Below are 21,663 nucleotides of genomic sequence, written 5' to 3' on the forward strand. Positions count from 1 at the left end.
ATGGAAGTACATGTGGCTCTAAGTGGCAGCAAGACTGGCCCTGGTTACATATGGCTGCCTTTAGGAACAGTGGGTGCTAGAAGCATCTGTTCCGAGTCTCAGGCTCCTGGTGGTCAGGTGGCACCTGTCACACCCTCTAGACAGGAGACTACAGCCCATGGCAGGCATCACAATTCAAATGAAGTTCCTGTCCCCAGTGCTGGGGCTGTTCCCTGCAGGCTGGGACAGCCTGGGGAAAGGGACAGCGACAGAGCAGGGGAAGGCAGGGAAGGTGGCATCAGCTAGAAGAGGCAGAGAAGCCGAGAGGCAGAGCAGGCAGGCCGGTCAGCAGACGTGAGCTCCCCCGTCTCAGAACAGGAGTCTGGTGAGCTGCTTTACTTTTGGCCTCTGCCTTCCTGTCTGTAAAGTGGGGAGCGCACGAGTGCCTGCCTCACAGGACTGGTGCAAGGACAAAATGAGACGATGCAGGTAGAGCAGACAGCCAGGCACAAAGTCAACAATGCCATCAATTCCCTATCACGGAGCAGTGATTGCTGCCAATATCGTGAGCAAGCCATGGTCAGCGTGGGTCACCATGTGCACCATGTGTAGGAGTGCTGGAGACGGTGGCCCTGGCATCTTTGGGGCTCATGGGGCATCAGAATGACACCAAAGAAGGCTGTCCAGGTGAGGCTGGTCTTGGGCTTTTTCACCTCTAATTTGGTAACAGAGACACTTTTGCTTTTCTGCAGCCCAGGACACCATGACAGGGCCAAACTGTGTTGGTGAGCAAAGTGAGGTATGAAGAGCAATAGTTCCACCAACATCTACTTCCAGTATAGACGCTCCAGGGTGAAGGGTGAGCCCTCCTCCACCTTGAAAATCTGGGCCCAGGGAGTGGAGGGAGGCCCTACCTTCAGGTGCTCCATCCTCTCCTGCTGGCTCAGGAAGTCCCGGTCGGCAGCGTTGGGGGGCTGTGTGAAGTCCTGGGTGACCTTCTCCGAGAGCTTGCAGATGACCTGCTGCTTGGCCTGGTTCTTGTCCATAAGCAGCTGCACGTGCTGCTGCAGCTCCTGCACCCGCTGCTCCCGCAGGCTGGCCGTGTGCAGCAGGCTCTCACGCTCCTGCTCCAGGGCCTCCACCCGCCTGCCCAGCTCTGCGATCTGCCGCACTTTGTGCCGCACCAGCTCCAGCCGGTCTTTGTCCTCAGCTGCTGCCAGGTACGCGCTGGATGCCCTCTTTTCCTGCTGGGCGGCCTCCAGCGCCTTGTGCAGGATCTTCACCAGCTCCTGGGCAGGGAGAGGGAGGCGACAGTGAGCTTCGGGGAGGCTTATCAGGTCCAGAGGTGGACACATGCTGTCACCAATCTTAACAACCCTGAGAGGTGCCCAGCAGAGTTCCCTGGACATCTTATCCCATCTCCTCTTCTCTGTCCAACACTGCTAGCTGGGCACAGAGCTCCCCAGTTCCACACCACATTCCTAGGAAGTCACAGGTGGAGGTGGCAAGTGATTATTCTGCCTAAAAGGGGAATGGGCAGTGAGGTAGGTGGGCAACTTCTGAGTCACCTTGGAAATCACTAGATACATGCTCCTCTGGGTGAGTGCCCCTTCCCTTTCCCTCTGGCTGGGAAATGGCAAGAATGAGAACAGTCACCTCACACTCAAAAGCAGAGATTACACGTTAAGGATGACAGAGTTGGCCCCAGCTCACACAGCTGCTCACCTATCTCTCCATTCTTCAACGCAAGAGAGAAAGAACTCTCAATTTGTTTTGGTCCACAATACTTAATGGGTTTCTTTGTTATAGCAGCTGAACCCACACCCTGACTTATACACACTCATTTTAGGAATGAACAAACTGAGATCCAGGACAGCAGGGTGAAATTCAATCTTGAATCATGCGGACTCCAAAGCCTAAGCTTAGTCAGTAATAAAACCAGGGGTGGCACAAGAATATTACTCTTAAAATATTACTCTTCCCTCTCATCTTATGGCAGATATTGTTAATTAGGTACTCCTTCCTGCAATGCCATGTTTAAGCCTCAGAGTCCTTCTCGATACAGCATTCGAACAGTCACCAAGACAGCATTACAGAGGAAATACATTGGCAATCCCCACACAAAGTCACGCACAGAGAGCCTCATTCAATTTTTTTGTAACTGGCACCCTCAACCCACCAAAGGACACCTGCAAGGCTGGTATAAGGAAGTGCTAGAAAGTTCAGAAACAACAGGCCTCAATTTACTCCGTAGCAACTGTTCTCATGGAAACTCAGGGTCTGCTGGCCTCCCCTGCCTTCAAGCCCTGAGCTCCCTAGGACTTGGGCCTATCTTGTGAATTCATCCAGGGCCAGGGTCAGGATACCAGAAGCCAGGCAGCCCACAACCAGGCCCACGGAGTGAGCAGGGTCTTTGAGGCCACACTGCCAAGCTCTGCGACAACCTCATTTGGAAAATCCTCTTTTCCTAATGACACATCAACTGTACCTGTGCCAAAGTCTTTAAACAAATGGATCAGCTGGATAGGATTATTTGCCAAGAGTAATTCAAATTTGGAGGAAAACTGCCAAACATCATGACTCTTTGAGAAACTAACGACCAACCCAGCTTAGCTGAGTCTTCTGAGGCCTCGGTACTGGTGACTTTCTCTGGTTCTTTTCCTCCCACCCACCCACCACCCATCCATGAGTCCAACCTTTCTCAAGAAGGTGCTCAGTGCCATGCCCTGTTGCCAGGTGGAGGGGCTCAGTTTCCACCTCCAAGAACTGAAAAGGCTGGTGGGAGTGAGAGAGAAGAGGAACTACCAATGGGATGATCTGTTACGAGAGAGGAGAGCAGGCTGTAGGGGGCGCACAGTGGGAAACTCAGACACTCTGCAGAAGGCAGAGCGCTTTCAACCACGCCCTGGAGGAGGAGAGTCAGAGACGGTCAGCAGCCTGGGGAGGAACTTTCCAAATCAATCCCCATTTAGACAGCTAACTTTCCAGCTTGGCTCCTGACAGCTCACAGTGAGCTGGAGTAGAGGCTTCGAGAAATGGAAGAGCAGCTTCACAGCTGTGGGAGCCCTTGCGTGAGGCAGGGAGGTAGGGTGTGGATGGACTGCACACCAAACCAGCACGTCTGGAATGTTCGGAATGCAGCCAGCTTCCCAGGACTCTGCAGAGAGATCAACATTCCTGTGGCTCCAGGACGGCTGGCAGCTGAGAAAGTTCTCTGGTTCAGTGGAGATCTGGAGATTTCCTGGGTGACTGCCTGGTGGGTCAACTGTCACCGCTGTTGGGACTTGCTCTGGATCAGATCCGGTGGGTATCTTTTCTCCTTTGTCCCCACCGGGCTCTCACAATGTAGGAGCAAGGTGGGACACCTACACCACCCCGCGGACAGACTTGGAAGGAAGGAACCAGGGGAGAGGGAGAGGACCTCAGGAGGACCTGGCAGATGAGGAGTGGCAATGGATCATGGATGCAGGAGGCCAGCAAGGCTCTGGGGACCTTCTAGTCCAGTGGCCTCGCTGTCACACGGGTGCCTGAAGCCCCAGATAGGAAAAAGGTGAGAAGTCCAACTCCTAATCTAGAAGCCTTCGCTTCTCCATGCTCTGTAGTTCATGGATTCCATGGTGAAATACTTCTTTCATGTTTTTTGTTTTTGAAAAATAAAATAACCCACAAACATGGCAGCATTAATCAAAATACCTAAGAGATGGGAACAACTCAAGTGCTCACTAAGGCGTGAATGGGTGAACAAAATGTGGTGCATACAAGGGAATAGTATTCAGCCTTGAAAAGGAAGGATATTTTGACATGTGCTGTATTATGAATGAAACTCTGAGGACAATATGCCAAGTGAAACGAGCCAGTCACAAAAATGACCAACGCTGTATGAGTCCACTGGCATGAGGTAAGTAGAGTCTCCACCCCACAGATGGAGAGTGAAATGGCGGGGACCAGTGGCTGCAGGAATGGGAATGGGAAGTGGCAGGTTATGGTTCATGGGTTCAGAGTTTCAGTCTGCAGGATGGAAAGGTTCTTCAGATCTGTAGTGCAACAACGTGAGTGGGGTGCGGGGGCACACGCCTGTAATACCAGCTCCTTGGGTGGCTGAGGCCTGAGGAGCACAAGTTCACAGCCAGCCTCAGCAATGTAGTGAGGCCCTGAGCAACTTAGTGAGAACGTGTCTCAGAAAAAAAACAAAAAGGGCTGGGGGTGTGGCCAGGGTTAAGATAGGGTCTTGCTAAGTTGCCCAGGATGGCTTAGAACTTGTGATCCTCCTCCCTCAGCTTCCTGAGTCACTGGGATTAAGGTGTGTGCCACTGTCCTGGTTACAAGTTGTCATTTTATTTACATGTTTAAAAATTGTTGTGCACTTGTTTATTTACACTGGCAGCACAGGTATATGCAGACCAGACCTGAAGAACAGGAGCTCTGAGTCCAAGAAGAAGGAAGGGGCTTCTGATACACACTGCTTCACTGTGGGTTAATTTCCTTTAGATGGATATATCCACCACCTGAAAGTCTATTCCATGACAGATACAGGCCAGGGTCACTCACAAAACTCTGCCCTGACTGGCTTTTTACTGAGAGTCCCTGACTTTCTTAAGAAGATTTGGGCTCCCCCACCCCATCTTAGCAGAATGAGGGCATTGCCACTTGAGGGTAACTTAAATGTCCAAACAGCATGACCACAGGCTCCAGGCCTACCTCAGCTTTCACTAAATGCTGTAAAATACTCTATTTTCTTAGGTTTCTTTTTTTTTGGAGGTGAGGGGGTTTGAACCCAGGGACACTTAACCACTGTGCCACATTCCCAGCCCTTTTTTAAATCTTGAGACAGCATCTTGCTACATTGCTGAGACTGGCTTTGAACTTGGTCCTCTTTCCTCAGCCTTCCAGCCACCGGGATTAGAGGTATGTGCCACTGTGCCTGGTTTTTTTTCTTGTCTTTTAAATATGACAACCAGATCCTGTAGTTCATGGTCAAAAGAAAACAGTAGATGAGGGCAGCTGTCACCTGGACGGGGTGAAGAAGGAGTGGATTTGCTGTGTACCACTTGTCCTACTCCTGGCTCAAGTTCTTGAACAGAAGCATTACTCAGTTGCTGGATACTTGGAAACTTCTGAAGCAGAAGAGAAGCTTTAACTTTTCCAACTCCTGGGATCTGCTGCACAGTTCGAAGGAGGTATGGCTCAGAGAGCAGAGCCCGTTTCTTCCTGAGGAAAGGGTTCTTACTGGGTTCTTTGGATTGCTCTTGTACTACCTGAACAATGAGGCAGGATGCATCCATCTGGTTGGCCACTGGAAGTAACACCACCCCAAGGTCCAGTACGGTAAACTTCGTATGGCTGGGAAGTACTGCTCATTGATCTGTGTTTTTTCAACTACTACAATCCCTTGAAGGTTACCAGAATTTCTAACTTGAACAAGTCTTTTTCTGTAGCCGTTTCCTGCCACAAAATCAGTTTCAGTGACATAAAGAATGCAGGATCTGCCAGACAGATAAAAATCTGGTGTCAGGCCATCCTCACAAACGAGTTTAATTTTCCCTTGCATTCCCTGTGCCAGCTGAGACCTGAGCCACTTTGCCACTTTGGGCATGGGTACCACATGCCCAAAAGGCACATGCATGGACGGGGCCTGCGCCTTCAGGGAGATTCTTTTCCATTGGTGGCCTGGACCTAAGTTGGGAAATGCAAGGTGACCCTGGGGCAAGCTCTCCCACATAGGACCCCACGTTACACTATGAAGCCAGGGGCTTATTTAGCAGCATCTTGTCTGCAGAGTTGTCTCTCAGTCTTATGAACCTGGAGATTTCTGCCCTCATGGCTGCATCCCTCATTTTCAGCACCTGCCTGGGCCCTGATGGCCCAGCTAGGGCAGCGCTGGGGTTACTCAGTTCAGTCCGGGACCTTATTTACATTTTAAAAAGCCAATGAATTATCTTTAAACAATAATCCTTTATTTCATTAAAGCATTGATATTTTCATCACTAAAATTAAGGTGGGTGGGTCCAAGAGAGACCAGGCCAAGGGTCACCAGCTTTGGAGATACATGATCTCAGATCCTGCTATGGTCTGTATATGATCTGAGTGTCCCCAGGGAATGTGTGTTGAAATTTAATCCCCATTGTGAGGTATCAAGAAGGTGAACACTTAATCCGACTATCGTTTTTCCACATGGGACCTTTTGGAGGTGCATAGGATTAGCTTAAGGATTGGGGTGGAGCCCCTGTGATTGAAACCAGGGGACTTTATAAGAGGGAGGGAGACCAAAAGAGACACAAATGTATGTGAGTGCTCCCTGTCCCTTCCTGTCCCTTACCATGAGATGCCCTGCATTGATTGGGACTCTGCCAGCCAGAAAGGCCATCACCAGATGTGGCACCTTGACCTTGTACTTCTGCAGCCATGCAAACAAATAAATAAATCTCTCCTTTATAAAGTAGCCTGTCTCAGGTGTATCATCCTAGTATAAAAAAACTCTAAAAAACCAAAACGCAATCTGACCAACACAGTCCCCATTCCAGATCTATGAGGGTTTATCTAACAAGGGTGGCCTCAGGCTGAACCTGTTTTCCTGTAACTAGGCTGGTGATAAAGACCCCCTACTCCATGCAGAATTGCCTCAAGAATAAGAGAGAAAAGGTGTCCTCACCAAGCAGAAACAGCCAAGGCACTTCCCAAGCCTCCCTCCATGGGCCCATGGCCAGGGACATGTACTCTGAAGTCTCTGGCTGGAGTTCCAGGGAAGGGACCACATGTCGCCCCACCAAGTTTCCTAAATTACATGCCTTTACCAAGTAATCCCAGTGAGCGAAGGTGGCCCCACAGAGTCCCAGAGGGTTCAACCTTCCTGGCAGCGAACAGATGGTCAACACTACTGGACAACAGCTGGCCACCTGCCAGAGCAGATGGCTGGGTGCGGTCCTGTCAGGGTTTTAGTCACCTGGCCAGTCAGCCATCTGGCACCGACTCCTGCAGTCTAAACCTCCTATGGGGCCAGCACTGCAGGTGCCAGGATAGATAATGGCTTCCTGGGTATCAGAGTTGCCGTGGTTCCATGTGACACCAGGGAGGCGCGGGAGTGCACTTATTTTTTCCAAAGAGCAGTCCTTTGTATCTAATCCCAGGCCATGAGGTCATGGGGGGAAGGAGACAGTGAGGTTGGGGGGGCACCCTGGACTCAGAGTAGAAGACCAGGGCCCTAGTTCTGGCTCTTCCTGTGGTGACCTGAGGCAAGTCACCCAGCTTCTCTGAGACTTTCAAGAGTGGCTTGGTGAAAGGTCAGGAGCTCTAGAGGCAGATAGACCAGAGTCCAAATCCTAACTCAGCCCCCAGGAGGCCCCAGGCATGCAGAAGCTCTCAGACCCTCAGTCTCCTCTTCCGGAAAGGACGGTACCTGTGGCGAGAACTAGAGATCACACAGAAGGCCTCAGCACTGTGCGAGCAACATACTTGATGCCAGTGGTAACTATGCTCAGATGGTTTCTTCCCCACTGAACAGTGACGTCCCCGAGGGTAGGAATTTGATCCTCATTTGCCCTCTACAGCCTCAGCTTTGAACTACAAATTCTTACAGGGTCACTAACACTGTTGGCAAGGGCCTCCTGACTGACTGCACTAGGTCAAGACCCCTGCTACCCATCTTCACGAAGCTAGTGGTACAAGACGCTGCTTTCTCCCCTACACAGACACAGGGCATCACCTCGCTGGGAAAGCTGAGGGCTGCATGCCCACCGAGGAGCTGGCCTGAGCTCCCCCAGCACTTACAGTGTCTGAGCAGCCACTGGACACCCAGGTTGAGCCGGCTCCTCTGCCCCTGGGCATGAGCCAGGCTCCCGCTCTCCTCTTTGGCTTTGCCATCTGGGCTAGGAGTGAAAGCCCAGTTGCTGGGGCAGGAATGAATGAAGACCCAAACCCCCACGTCACGTTCTGGCCCGTGGGCATGCTTCCTAGAGGCCCCGATGGGCTCACTTTACCACCTTCTCAGGGCCCCTTAGTGGGGCATCCCGCTCCTTGTAAGGTGGGAGGAATCAACACTGAGGACCAGGAAGGATGCAGTAACAGCCCAAATGACCACAGCCTGCCTCTGCTGGGCAGCCGCGGGGTGCCAGGCACTGGCTCCTGATCCAGACACGGAGTTCTCCAGTAAATGTGGCTACGACTCCGTTCATACGAGAGCAAAGAGGCTGCAGCAGCTGCTCATGGCGAGAGTCGGCCTGTGCCATCTCACGGAAGGCCCGTGTCAGAACCCCAGCTGGACTGAAGCGTGTGGGGGAGGGGCAGGAGAGCAGAGCACTCCTCAGTCAAAGGCACGCCAAAGCCCATTCCCCTCCCCATCACCTGTCCCAGAACAGAGCTGAGGTTTACTGGGAAGTTACCTAGTTTAAAAAAATCCAGATATTTTTTAAAAGACCTGAACAACTTCTTCATGACCTTTTCCCTCTGACGTATGGGAGTTGTCCTCGGCCTGGACAACCAAGACCCCAAGAGTCTTGTCCTCATTTATGGAAGGAAGGTGAGTCTTCCGGAGGACAGCAGTCAGGGGCAAACCTGAGTGCCTCCAGTCTGCCAGGGTCTTCTGGCCACATCTAACAACCCATCAAGCCTTAGAAGGAAAGGCTAGGCAAGCACAGTGCACCTCCCACTCCCGCCCTGTGCTCCAGGAGTAAGGGGAGATGTGACGAAGGCAGAGGCAACGTTTACAGCCCGAGTCTCTTCCTTCCCAGGTCCTGGTTTGGGACTTTCATACACTAGCTCTGGGACCAGGCAGCTCGAAGTACTCTCAGTCTCAGAAGCACCCAGCAGCCTCCCAACAGAAACACCAAGATGGCGGGACGAGAAGACAGACGAGGCTAAAGGAAGGCCCAAGTCCCCACTTCACTGCCACGGCCCACAGCGGGGTCAGAGGGGATCCCACAGACTCTGATTATGTGTTTGAGTGTTGACTTGTTTAAACACCTGTCCCTGCTATGAAATGCAGGTCCTGTAAAGGCGGGGCCTCCGTCCTTGGGTCACTGTTCTTTCCCAGAACACTACACACAGTAACAGGCCGTCAGAAGAGACCTGGTGAATGAGCAGATGAATGGGGAGTGCATGAATGACCCTCTCCCACTGCCAGCTACTTCACTGAACGAAACCTCTGACCTCCCAGGAATGAAGCCTCTGTCAGTTCCCCTGAGATCTACTCACAGTGGTTACTGCTCTGAGGCAGTAAAAGCTGAGAAGGGTCAAAACTAAGAGAGCAGAGACAGCATTTTTCTGGATTGTTTTCTCCAAAATCAGAGCAGAGAGGAAAAGAAGAAATGTATACGGGAGAGAAATTTCAACAGTTAGTAAACTCCCCAACTCGCCAGTCTGAGTGCTTTGCAGCTACACTCAGTAAGTGAAGTAGCAAGAGACTTGAGGTAATCAAAGTTCAAACACAAACAAAAACAGTGGACTGTTTTTAAAAGAGTCGTGTCAGCAGCACCTTGGGGCACCAGACTATATACACATTATTGATACCATTTTCCTCCCAAAGGAAGAGGAGTCTGGGTTCTCAGTGAAGCAGTTCCTGAGGCCCCCAGGCCTCCCACTTAGGATTTAGGGTCACAACAGTGCTCCCTGAATTGCTTTTACCATGCTAATGAGAGGCTCCTGCCCAGTGCTGCAGACCCCCTGTACCCCTGCCATGTGACCCCCACTCCTTCATGAAGTAGCCCCCACACGTAATTTACTGCGGGGTGAACTGCTGACTAATTTGAGTGTGTCTGCACGTGAGCCATCTCTTTTCTACAACGGCCTGTAGCTCTTCCTTTCTGTAACTCCTGTGATGAACTTCTCCATGAACGTCATACCTCCACGAGGTTAAGTCTCAGTCTTCCTCCTTGTCACTGTATAGTTGGTCCTGGCTCAGCCCTGGGCCCAGCCTGCCAGTTTTCTCTGTCCTCTGATAGTCCTTCAGATATCTGCATCCAGAGGTCACTGCCAGATCAGGTCCAAGGTCCCCCAGTTCTGTCAGTGACCCCTCCCAAGACCCTGCACCCAGAACACCCCCTCCAAACACCACCCTTCCTCAGGGGTTGGGTCAGAATGCCCCTGTCTCTCCAGAAGTGGTCTGAGAGACCATTAGTAAAGTAGGTGTCCAGAGACCCCTGCTCTTGGTGGCCTGTTGTCACCTAGCTTGAGTGACAGCATGTCCCTGGTAGCATTTTCAACCTCCTGCAGCTGGTCCTCTGAAGACCACAGACTAACTGGGTTGGCACACCACCTTAGGCTATCCATCTCCACAAGGCGCCCAGCCCAGGGGGCCTGCAGGGCGGCCGTGCTCACCTTCTGGGACTTCAACTCCTTGGTAAGCACCATCACCTGCTGCTCCAAGGCTACCACCTTCTCCTGGGCAGTTCGGTTCCGTAGCCCTTCAGAAAAGAAAGGGAAGGTGTTGCTCTGGCGCTTGGTTTTCTGTGTGAGACAGGTGGTCAGGGAGGACTTGGGTGCAGGCTTTGGAGAATCTGCTGGCTCTTTCCCTGTCCAAGAGGAGAAATGCTGAGGTTAGGCTCCGTGCAGACTGTTCTTGAAGGAGGGACTGGTTTTAAAAGAGTCGGTGTCAGCAGCACCTTGGGGCACTGGACTATAAACACATTATTTACACTCTGTTGGCTGAGGCATTCTGCCCATCCTGGGTCCTATCCTCTGACTCCAACCCTCATGGGTCTGTCATCCTACCCTGCTGGATCTGCTGGTGACAAGGTCCTCAGGCACAAGCCTTGCAAGATGTTTTGCTTCTCATTGCAGGATCCCGCCTCTACCCTTTCAAACAGATCTACTTGTTGAAAGGAGCTGGGGATGAACATCTACTCTACTTTCTTGCCCCAGACAGTAGCTCAAATTCATTTGATTCTTATTGCAAGCTAAGTTAGGAGACCAGTTCCTACAGCTGATTGCCTCAAAGCGGCATAGTCCTTTTTTAAAAAAAATTTTTTAGTTGCAGATGGACACAATACCTTTATTTTATTTATTTATTTTGAGGTGGTGCTGAGGATGGGGCCCAGTGCCTCACTTGTGCTAGGTAAGCCTCTACCACTGAGCCCCAGCCCCAGCCCTGCATCATCCTCTTATTTCTCCTAGAGCCAGCACCAGCAATCTACAGTCCACCGACCAAATCCAGCCCACGGCCTACTTTGGTAAATAAAGTTGTAATAGAAAACGACCAAGCCCTTTGGTCACATTTGTCCTTGGTTGCTTTCACTTTACAAAGCACTGAGCTACACCCCTAGCCATTTTTTATTTTTAATTTTTATTAAGTTGACAAGGTCGACCTCAAACTTGAGGTCCTTGTGCCTCAGCCTCCTGAGTTGCTAAGATTAAAGGTATGCGCCACCACACCTGGCTCTAAACTGTATTCTAGAATCAAATCAAACACCAAAGCATCACTCCCATTGGCTGTCCTGTTCTACACACTCCCATGCTTTGGGACTTTGCCATTGGCCTGCACCCAAGACTCAGTGGCCCAATTACATGGTCAAGGGGCAGGAAAAGGCATGTTCACACAGGACATAAACGTCATTACTTGTTATGAAGTCTGAGCAGAGAATTCCCCTCAGCCCTCTGGGCCAGGTAAAGCTTTTTTGATTCTTTTAAGAAAATACATCTTTCGTCTTAGGGACACTGAATGCTCTAGCCACCTGCATTTCCCTCTTTGTTGGCTGGGAAGTTCAGCACCACAGCTGTTCCCCACCCTTAGGTGCTCTCTAGCATCATATCTGGATCATACCTAAATTTCCTAGCCTAAATGACTCATTTATTTCTCCTGATATGTATTTTAATAAACTATCACCAATCCTTTCTGGACTAAGGTGCTAAAGATGTTAAAAAAATAAGGATATGGTGTGGGACTCCAGGATAGGGGACAGAGAGAGGTTGGAGGAAGGACTAAATGTCTTTGTGTCCTTCTGGAGACAGGCCGGAGGCAGGCCGATGAGGAATTACTCTTTGTAGGTAACAGGAACCGCACACCTCTTGGCCTCACTGGGTTCAAGAGAGTGATCTTGTTCCAGATCTAAGAGAAAGTCAGCCTTGCCAGGTACAAAGTGGAGCGCAGAGCTCAGAGGAATGCAGTGCCTCCTTCTCTTTCCTGTCCAGGAGCAGGGAGGCTCCCTGCAGCCCTGTGGCCCTCTGACTACACTACTGTCCATCAACCCTGAAGACAAGCTGGGGAGGCGGTCAGAGATAACAAGGCCTCAGACTGGTTTTGGAGCAGTGCCTTAGGATTTGGTGGGAGTGCCCTAGAGTGACTGGGAGGGTGGGGCAGGGTGGTAGGAGCAGAGGAGCCCAGATTCCCACCCATTTCAACTTTGCATTTTATATTAGATTTTATTTAGGGGTCAAGTGTCATGGCAGTAAAGATGTACAGACACTCCTCAATTTATGCATAGGGTTATGTCCTGATAAGCTCATCCTAAGCTGAAAACAGCATATACAGAAAATGCATTTAGTTCACCGGCCCTAGGGAACATCCCAGCTGCATATGCCAGCTTAGCGACACAGTGCACTGTGCCTCCTCATGATCATATGGCTGGCCAGGAGCTGAGGCTCACTGCTACTGCCCTGTGTTGCGTGACAGTATCACACTGCATATTGCTAGCCAGGGAAGATAGCAAAATTCAAAATTTGTGAGCTGGAGGTGTAGCTTGGTGGTAGAGCTCTTGTCTAACATGCACAAGGCCCTGGGTTCAATCCCCAGTTCTTCCAAAGGAAAAAGAAAATTCAAGATCCAGTTTCTACTGAATTCACATTGCTTTTGGCCTACTGTAAAGATGAGAATTCTAAGTTGAACCATTGTAGGTCAGGGACCACCTCTAGTTTGAAAAATCACTGATTTATACAGCAGCCCTTTTTGTATTTTATTTAGAGACAGGGTCTCACTGAGTTGCTTAGGTTCTTGCTAAATTGCTGAGGCTGGCTTTGAACTCGCGATCCTCTTGCCAAGGCCTCTGGAGAAGCAGAGAGTATAGGTGTGTGTCACTGCACCTGATAAAATCTTGCTATGTATATAGCACCAAAAAAAAAAAAAAAAAAAAAAAAAAGAAGAAGAAAAAGAAGAAAGAAAAAGGAAGGAAGGAAGTGGGAGAGAGAGAAAGATAGATCACTGTTCCTCAATCCCTGGAAACCCGGGAGGGGGAGTGACCTAGAGAATTTTATCTTTGACACACACTGGTGTACTGAATGTTAGTATCCCCCAGATTCCTATGTTGAAGCCCTAATACCCAATGGGACAGTGTTAGGAGGCAGGGCCTTTGTGAGTGATTAGTGGAACCCCATGATAGGATTAGTGCCCTTAGAAGAAGAGGAAGGGATCAGAACTCTCTCTTTCAGCCTGGAAGAGGGCCCTCACCAGACATCACATCTTGATCTTGGACTTCCCAGCATCCATGCAACTGTGAGAAATAAGTGCCAGAAAGCCACACAATCTATGGAATTTTGTTATGGCTAAGTCAGACACACGCCTGGCAAGGAAGAGAGAGGACACTCATCTCATTCCAGCCCCAGAGGGCCTGGTCTCTGAAAGCAGCTTCAACCCAGAGAAAGTCTCACCTGGGGCGCTAGGATCCAGGGCCGAGGCCTGCTCCTCACTCTGAGGCTCCGCACTCTGTGGAAAGTCTTCCACTGGAGGTCCGTGGCCTGTTCCTAGCACCTGCTTGTTGCCACGGATGTTGTGCATGGTGTTTCTGAAAGGAGAAGTGAGGAGCGTGAGGCTGACAGCCCTTCCTGTGCCTGCTGGAGCTCAGGCCTCAGTCCCAGTCACCTGACTGATCCGCAGACCCCAGGCACCCCACATGATGTGTGCCCACACATGCCACTCCCAGCCCCCTCCCCTTTACACCTTCACACACTGCATTACTTAGATAAGCCCCGCTCCCTCTCCCCCAACCCTGCAGCTGGACTGCGCACTCCATGCTTGCCTGTTCCGTTCACGGGTGGATCTAGAGTGCCTGAAATACAGAAGTGCTTCATACATATGTGTTGAACGAATATTGAATGGACTTGCTAAACTAACTTTCCAGAAACCTCCATCTGATCTCAGAACTACCTGGCTCAAAAACCATCGATGGCTCCCAGTTCTGCTGAGATCCATTGCAAGCACCTCCCAGCATTCTTCCGCCTTTGCTCTTCTCCTCTTGGATCTGTCCTCTCTGCACCTCTACTGACTCAGCCCCCAAGGAATTTACTGTGTTTCTTGCTTTGGCCATGTACTGGTCTAGGCTGATGCCCCATGGTATCAATTACTTTAAGAACTTGGCACTAAATACCTGGCAGTGGGGTGGGTATGCCCACAGTTCAGGCTCAGTGGTTTCCAGGAAGGAGCTAGGCAGTACTGAAGGCTGCCTGAGAGCATAGTCCACAGAAATTCACAATGAGCCACAAGAAAAGGCAGTTCTGAGTTTATTTTCCCTTGCAAAAAAGATAAAAGCAGATATATTCCAAAACTGACAGCAAGGGAAAGGAGGTGATTAAGGGAGTTGACCAGATCAGGTTTTTCAAACTGTGCCCTGTTGGTGGATTATAAAATCAGTTCCGTGTCATGACCAGAATTTTTAAAATGAAATTTAAAAATGTCAGCAGTACACTCCACTTAGTAAGCTATATTTTGTGAATTACATATATGTGTACCAAGCTATAACAAAAAAATGCATTTCTGTTAGGCATGGGTGCACCATGGTGCACACTTGTAATCCCAGTGATTCAGGCAGCTAAGACAGGAGGATCACAAGTCCAAGGCCAACCTCAGTAGCTCAGCAAAACCCTAAGCAACTTAGTGAGACTCTTGTCTCAAAATAAAAAAATAAAAAGGGCTGGGGATGTAGCTGAGTAGCAAAGCACCCCTTGGGTTCAATTCTCAGTATTAAAAATATTCATTTCTTGCTAAGGTCTTGGTCAACAGTTTGAAAAACAACCACACTAGGAGATCAAGGTGGACAGCAGTAGAGTGGTCAAAGAAGAGGACGTGAGTCTACAGAGCCAGGTGAGGGACCTGACTTTGTTCTATCATCCCTGTGTGTGACACACACTTCTAGCAATATGGTAGGTGAATCACTTTGAAAAGCTCTCATTCCACAAATATCTAGATGCTGAATAAATACGAAACCAAGTTTTAAAATACTTGGTTCAAGTCCTGGAAAAGGAAGGGGAATCCCCCAAGGACCTGAAACTTCAGTGGGAATAAAAAGGAAGATGAATGTATACATTAGATTGCTGTTTTGCAAATATTAACTCCCTGGCTACACCACAACAGGAGAACAGTACTTTCCCCTCCTTTTTAGATGTTCAGTGGAATTTGCCAGTGAAGCCACCTGGTCCTGATTTTTTGTTTTGGGGGGATGGTTACTGGGGATAGAACCCAGAGAGCACAGGACCTCACACACACCAGGTAAATGCTCTAACACTCAGTTACAGCCCCGGACCCCTTAATTTTTAATTCTGAGATAATTTCTATCTAAGTTGCCCAGGTTGGCCTCAAAATTTTGATTCTACCTGCTTCTGCCTCCTGAGAAGCTGGCATTATAGGCATGTGTCACCATACTTGGCCTGGAGTTTTTTTAACTTATAAATTCAACCTCTTTACTATTTACTGATCTATGTAGATAATCTGTTTCTTTTTGAGTCAGTTCTGGTAATTTGTGTCTAAGAATTCATTTATCCAAGTTACCAATTTTGTTGGCATACACTAGTTCACAGAATTCCCTTATATTCCTTTTTATTTTTGTAAGATCAGTAGTAATACCCCCTCTTTTGTTCCTGACTTTAGTAATTTGAACTTTCTTCCTTTTCTTGGTCCATCTATTTAAAGGTTTGTTAATTTTTGTTAATCTTTTCAAAGAAAAACCATTCTATTTGAAACTTAAGGGATAAAACCCAGGTTTTGGGTATAGTGGGATCCAGAATAAGAAATAGAATGAGACTGTACTTTCAGGGGTTGATGGAAGGAAAAATTCATTAAGAGCAGAAAAGAAATTAAAATTCAGCACTCCTAGTTCTTGACCTTGGAATTTGGTCTCAAACTCCTTTTGCCCTGTATTACTAAGGGGCCCTGATTCCTTAGGCTAGCTACTTCCCCTTCCTAGTTCTTCATTTCCCCATCTAAAAATAAAGGTGTGGCAGGCACACTGAAAAGAATAATAATGCTGGGTGCGATGGCGCACACCGGCAATCCCAGCCACTCGGAAGGCCAAGGCAGGAGGACCACAGTTTAAGGGCAACCTCAGCAACTTAGTGAGACCCTGTCTCAAGAAAAAAAGAGAGATGGATGGAGAATAATGATGACCATGATGGGAGCTACTACTTACAGCACATCACTTTGTGCTGAGCCCTGTTATGTGAATTTCACAAACCAGAAACCACATAAATTGGAGAGAGACCCAGGGGCACATTTCTATAGCCAGAGGCATCCAAGCATGCAGAAACTGTCACCGCTGCCCACATTTACTCTTGCCTAGGAATTGCAGCCTCCCTAATAAGTCCCAGAGCATGTGACTAGTCATCTCTGGGGTGTGGAAGCACAGAACCCCCAACTTTAGGGCAGCAAGGGACCTTCTGGGCCCTCTTAGCAATGCCTCCTGGGATGGGAGCACTCGACCTTCTGGCAGTCCTGCTGGCCACCGCTCTTCTAAGCCGGTGTTCTTGGAGGAGACCTCTCTGTTTCATACCTGTACCAACTTCACTTGCAGCAATTCGCAGAGCAGCAGGTCTGCTCCATTCTGAAAGGCCTGGCTAGCGCAGGCTGATGGTCACACAGGTTGATACAGAAGGGATAACACCGGGCAGGTCAGTTTCCTCTCTGAGCCTCTGTTTGCTTGTCACCACGCGGGTAATGAACATACCACCACAAACACTGGCTGGGCCCCTCAGGCGCCAGGTTCTAAGCTAAAATATTACACTGCATTTCACTCATTTCATCTGTGAAGCAGCCCAGTGAAGTAAGTACTGTGGTCAGCCCCACTGGACAAAGCAGAACTGAGATCCCAAGAGAACAGGCAACCCAAAACCACAGAGCTGGTAAGTGGTGGGGCTGAGCATCAGACCTGGATGTCTAACTCCAGGGCTCGAGAGCTTGACCACGTAATGACACCACTGCACAGATTTGTCCAGACAGCCCGATGAGAGCACAGTGCATCCCGCACAGTCTCAGGAAGCTCCCTAAGCCCTTCCTGGAGTAAGACCTGTGCTCGCCGCAGCACCCACAACCAGCTCCAAAACCTGCCAGGGCAAAGACAGCTCGGCTCTTATAACAGAACTTATCTTGGGCCTTATCCAAGGGCTGCCGAGGCTCTTGCGACATTGCTTCACACCTTGTGGCTATCACAAGTCACAGGAGGGAATTGACTGAGCGGTGCTCTGAAATTTCCTTCCCTCTCGGTCTCTATATTTTCTCCGAGCCATTTCTGTTGCTGTGGCTTCCATCAGCAGGAGCCCAGCTTACTCCTGGTGAGCTGCCCTGGGTGCACACTGGCTGGGTGGCAGGCCTCTTTTCCCAGCATGCTCCCAGTGCACCCAGTTTCTCTCAGCTTCTCCAGAGGGGTGGTCCCCTTGCCCACACATCTGGGGGGCTCAACCATGCCCACATGACCCATGACACTAGCCCCAGTCCCGATCTCTCCTCAGGCTCCAGGGCCTCTTGTCCAAATGCCTTTGGGGTAGCTCTACCTCCAGCCAGCAGGAACCAATGGACACTCATCATCTTTCCTCTAACATCTGCTTCTCTCCTAGGAAGGGCATCACCACCTCCCAAGTCCCCCCAAATCTCTGAGGCAGCCGGGAATGTACTGCCTGCCTGAGTCACACACAGTCGGGCCCCTGATCCAAGTCCAGTGAGCAATCTCTTCTGCCTTCTAAGAGATCCCAGTGTGTCCAGAGTCTACAGAGAAAACAGACGCCCAAACAGGATCAGCACTGGGCATAGTTTGCATTCCTGAAAGTTTCCATTCCTTTAACTAGGGCCACTACGGCAGCCACAGTCAGTTTTTATGACACACTGTGATTGTGAAGTCCAGTCCTAGAGCAATTTGCATGCATTCACCCATTCAGCCCCCACGCTGATCTTACAAGGAAATCACCGCTGTGCTTACGTAAACGAACAAAGTCAGTAAAGCACAGAAAAAGCAAACAACTTGTCAAGGGCAGTACAGCCCATGATTGACAATCCAGGATCCAAACAGTCACTTCATCTCCAAGGCCCAGGCCATACTGCTATCTTTTAATGCAGCTTAAAATAAAGCCTGACAATGGGAAAGGGTATATGCAATACAGTATTAAATGAAAAATGCAGTTCACATCTGCTTGACATACAGTAAGTTGCATGTTAAAAAATAGTAATTTGATGTGTTTGACATAGACACAGTGAAACCTTCACATTGTAGTTCCAGCTACTTGGGAGGCTGAGGCAAGAGCATCTCAAGTTTGAGGTTAGCTGAGGCAACTTAGCAAGACCTTGTCTCAAAATAAAAAAATAAAAAGGGCAGGGGATACAGCTCAGTGGTAGAAAACTTGCCTAGCATGAGCAAAGCCCTGGTTCAATCCCCAGTACCATGGGGGGTAGGGGGACAAAAACACCTCAATTTTGCATGTATGTCTATAGAAAATGTGGAAGAAATAGAGATACCAATTGCTATGAATGTCTGTCCAGGTGGTAGGATTATGAGTAAGTTATTCATTTATTTCTTTCCAGAGGTTTCTCATTTCCTGCAATGAATAGGTACTACTTTTTATCCCTTTTTTATTGATGCGTTATAATTGTTATAATTATACATAACAAGGGAATTTGTTGTTACATATTTGTACATGAATGCAAAATAACAGTATACTTTGGTCAACTGTACTTCTTTTTCGATCAGAACAACAAATGCAGTATTCTAAGTAATACAATAACTAAAACTAAAGCCCTTGACTATCCCCCACACTTCCTTGCAAACGCCCCCCAGTTTAGGCTCCACAGAAAGGGGCTGCTGGGGATTGGCTGGCCCTGTGACCCACCGGCACTTACTGTATTTCGGTTCCCAGGTGCTTGAGGGAGATGTTCTGAAGGGCCAAGGGCATGGCAGGGACAGGTTGCAAGGCAGCTGCTGCACCCACGAGCCCAGTGGGTGTTTTCACAGGGCACAGGAACTCCTCCAGCTCTGTCTCCTCTTGCCCTGGGGAGCCAAGGACAGGAAAATAAATCCCCAGGACACTGCACTAGGAATACTCCAGGGCTATGGCTCAGCTCTGAGTGACATCAGGGAGGGTGTATGCAACTGTTGGACAGCAAGTCTCCACCGCAGGTTAAAAGCGGCACTTTGTGCTGCATGTTCTGCAGTCATTTTGTTAGGGAAACCTTCCTGGATACCCCTTAAAAACACACAGACCTGCAGACAATTCTACATCTGAGAATCCATACTAAATAATTCTGCATGCCTGTATTCCCAGTGACTCAGGAGGCTGAGGTAGGAGGATCACAAGTTCAAGGACAGCCTCAGCAACTTAGCAAGGTCCTGTCTCAAAATAAAATTTAAAAAGGCTAGGGATGCATCTTAACAGTAGAGTGCTTACCTAGAATGCATGAGACCCTAGGTTTGATTCAGTACTGCAAACAAACAAGACAAAACAAAACACCAGCTGGGTGCAGTGGCACATGCCTATAATCCCTGTGACTCAGGAGGCTAAGGCAGGAGGATTGGAAGTTCAAAGCCAGCCTCAGCAACTCAGCAAGACCCTGTCTCCAAGTAAAATACAAAAAAGGACTGGAGATGTGGCTCACTGATTAAACACCCCTGGGTTCAATCCCTGGTACCAAAAATAAAAACAAACAAACCAAAAAACACCCGGGAACAGGTTAAGCAAATCATTATGCCTTCACAAAATGGAATATTACTTGACCACTTAAAATGATATTAATGAGCATTGTGTAAGAACACAGGGAACATGCATGAAAAACACTAAATGGAGAAAGATGGATTTAAAAAATTGGACTTACACTATGCTCTAAATGGTAGAGAAAAAGCCTCAAAGAAACATTTCTATACACTTAACAGAGGGTAAAACTGCGAGATGGAATTAGGAGTGAGCTACTCTCATTAATTTTTTTCTCAAATTTTGTACAGTAAACATGGCTTACTTTTATAAACAGAAAAAATAATATGTATTCATAAAAGATAAATGTTTATAAAGAGATTTTAAAACACAGGTCCAGGGTCACAATCTTAAGTACCAAAATCAAAGTAGGACATTTTGCAGTACTGGGGATTGAACTCAGGGGTGCTCCACTATTAGCTACATCCTGGCCTTCTTTTAAAATTTTTCATTTTGAGACCAGGTCTTGCTATTTTGTTGAGGCTGGTCTCAAAATTGTGACCCTCCTGCCTCAGTTTCCGGGGTAACTAGGATTAAAGGTGTGTACCATAGTGCCAGGGAAAGTAGGACATTTTGTGCTATTATATGACCCAAAATACATTTAAATAAAAGGGGGGCAGGAGGTTCTAATATCATGTCCATGCTGGTTGTCTCTCAGCGATAAAATTACAAGTACTTTTTCTTCTGCTTTTCTGTTTTCCAAATGGTCTGCTTAAATGAGGATTCTTTTATAGTGAGTGACTTCAAAATCTTTAATGATAAAGAACGTTTCCAGACAGAGGAAACCTTATTTGAAGTATAAGACAGAGGAGGTGGCATGTTTAGAAGTTTATTTCGAGTGTTACAAAATGTGGAAACAACTAGAACCACTTACAAGTTGGAATGATCTTGACTAATTAAGAAACTTACAGGGCAGGCAGCTGACATCTTTTATTTGGAGTCCTTTGAGATGGTGAAAAATTTAGGGGTGAAGGAAATTTATTTTTGCATTACATCTGTAAAAAGGGTGTGGGTACAAAATTTAAGTATAATTGTGGAGGCCAGGGAGAGTTGTTTTTGTTTTGTTTTGTTTTGTTGATTTTTTTTGTTTTGTTTTGTTTTGTTTGTTTGTTTGTGGTGCTGGGGATTGGACCCAGGGCCTTGTGCATGCAAGGCAAGCACTCTATCAACTGAGCTACATCCCCAGAAAAACTGCAATCATTGAAACAGCAGTGGATAATACATTTGCTAATTCCCAATGGGCTCCACTGGATGGCTTGGGAAACACCAAAGGCCGCTCTTCTGAGCTCCTCCCTTCAATTCGCTCTGTCATCAAACCTAGACTCAGTGTCTACCCTGAGGTTTCCAGGTGTGGCTGAAAAAGTGAGATGAATCATAGCTTCGGGAAGCTCCGAGCCTGAGAAGCAGGCAAGGGGAAAATGCACACACGTCTGGAACACTGGGTGGACTGGAGCCAGGGCAGGGGGCCGTTCTGTGAAGAGGAGGCAGAACCCTTCCAACTAGAGCCAGGGAAGACATTCTGAAGAAGGAACACTGGAAATGGGACTTGGGGCGGGAATTGATCTGAATCTGCTGAAGGAATGGGGAGGATCTCTCTGTGCAAAGCGTACAAACGGGGCTGGGGCTGTAGCTCAGTGGCACAGCGCTTGTCTAGCATGTGCATGGCACTGGGTTTGCTCCTCAGCACTACATAAAAATAAATAAAATAAAGGTATCATGTCCATCTACAACAAAAAATATATTTTTTAAAAAAGGGTACATATAGGCAGCAGGAAAAGTTTCCAGAACCTGAGCTGAGCATGCAAATAGGGACAAAGGAGAGATAAA

General features: G+C 48.5%; 1 protein-coding gene and 1 pseudogene across 10 annotated transcripts in view; both read right to left on the reverse strand.

The window, feature by feature from the left end:
* The window catches only part of TBC1D2 (TBC1 domain family member 2), a 45,050-nt gene that overhangs the window by 15,482 nt on the left and 7,905 nt on the right, over nucleotides 1–21,663 (reverse strand). For 2 of the 9 annotated variants that reach the window (XM_079112234.1, XM_079112236.1), the window contains 4 exons: nucleotides 18,992–19,139; nucleotides 13,549–13,682; nucleotides 10,288–10,481; nucleotides 894–1,268 (listed from right to left, as the gene is read on the reverse strand). In XM_079112234.1, coding sequence (XP_078968360.1) covers nucleotides 894–1,268; nucleotides 10,288–10,481; nucleotides 13,549–13,682; nucleotides 18,992–19,139 — 851 coding nt within the window. Of the gene's footprint in view, nucleotides 1–893; nucleotides 1,269–2,658; nucleotides 4,780–10,287; nucleotides 10,482–13,548; nucleotides 13,683–14,044; nucleotides 14,516–18,991; nucleotides 19,140–21,663 lie in introns of those variants that run through there. The other 7 variants (XM_079112237.1, XM_079112238.1, XM_079112235.1 and 4 more) reach the window with 6 other exon arrangements.
* LOC306645009 (Fanconi anemia core complex-associated protein 24-like) lies at nucleotides 4,862–9,476 on the reverse strand (annotated as a pseudogene). Its single transcript has one exon. The product of its transcript is annotated as a Fanconi anemia core complex-associated protein 24-like (transcript).

The sequence above is a fragment of the Sciurus vulgaris genome (assembly GCF_902686455.1).
Source record: "Sciurus vulgaris genome assembly, chromosome: 15".
NCBI lineage: Eukaryota > Metazoa > Chordata > Mammalia > Rodentia > Sciuridae > Sciurus > Sciurus vulgaris.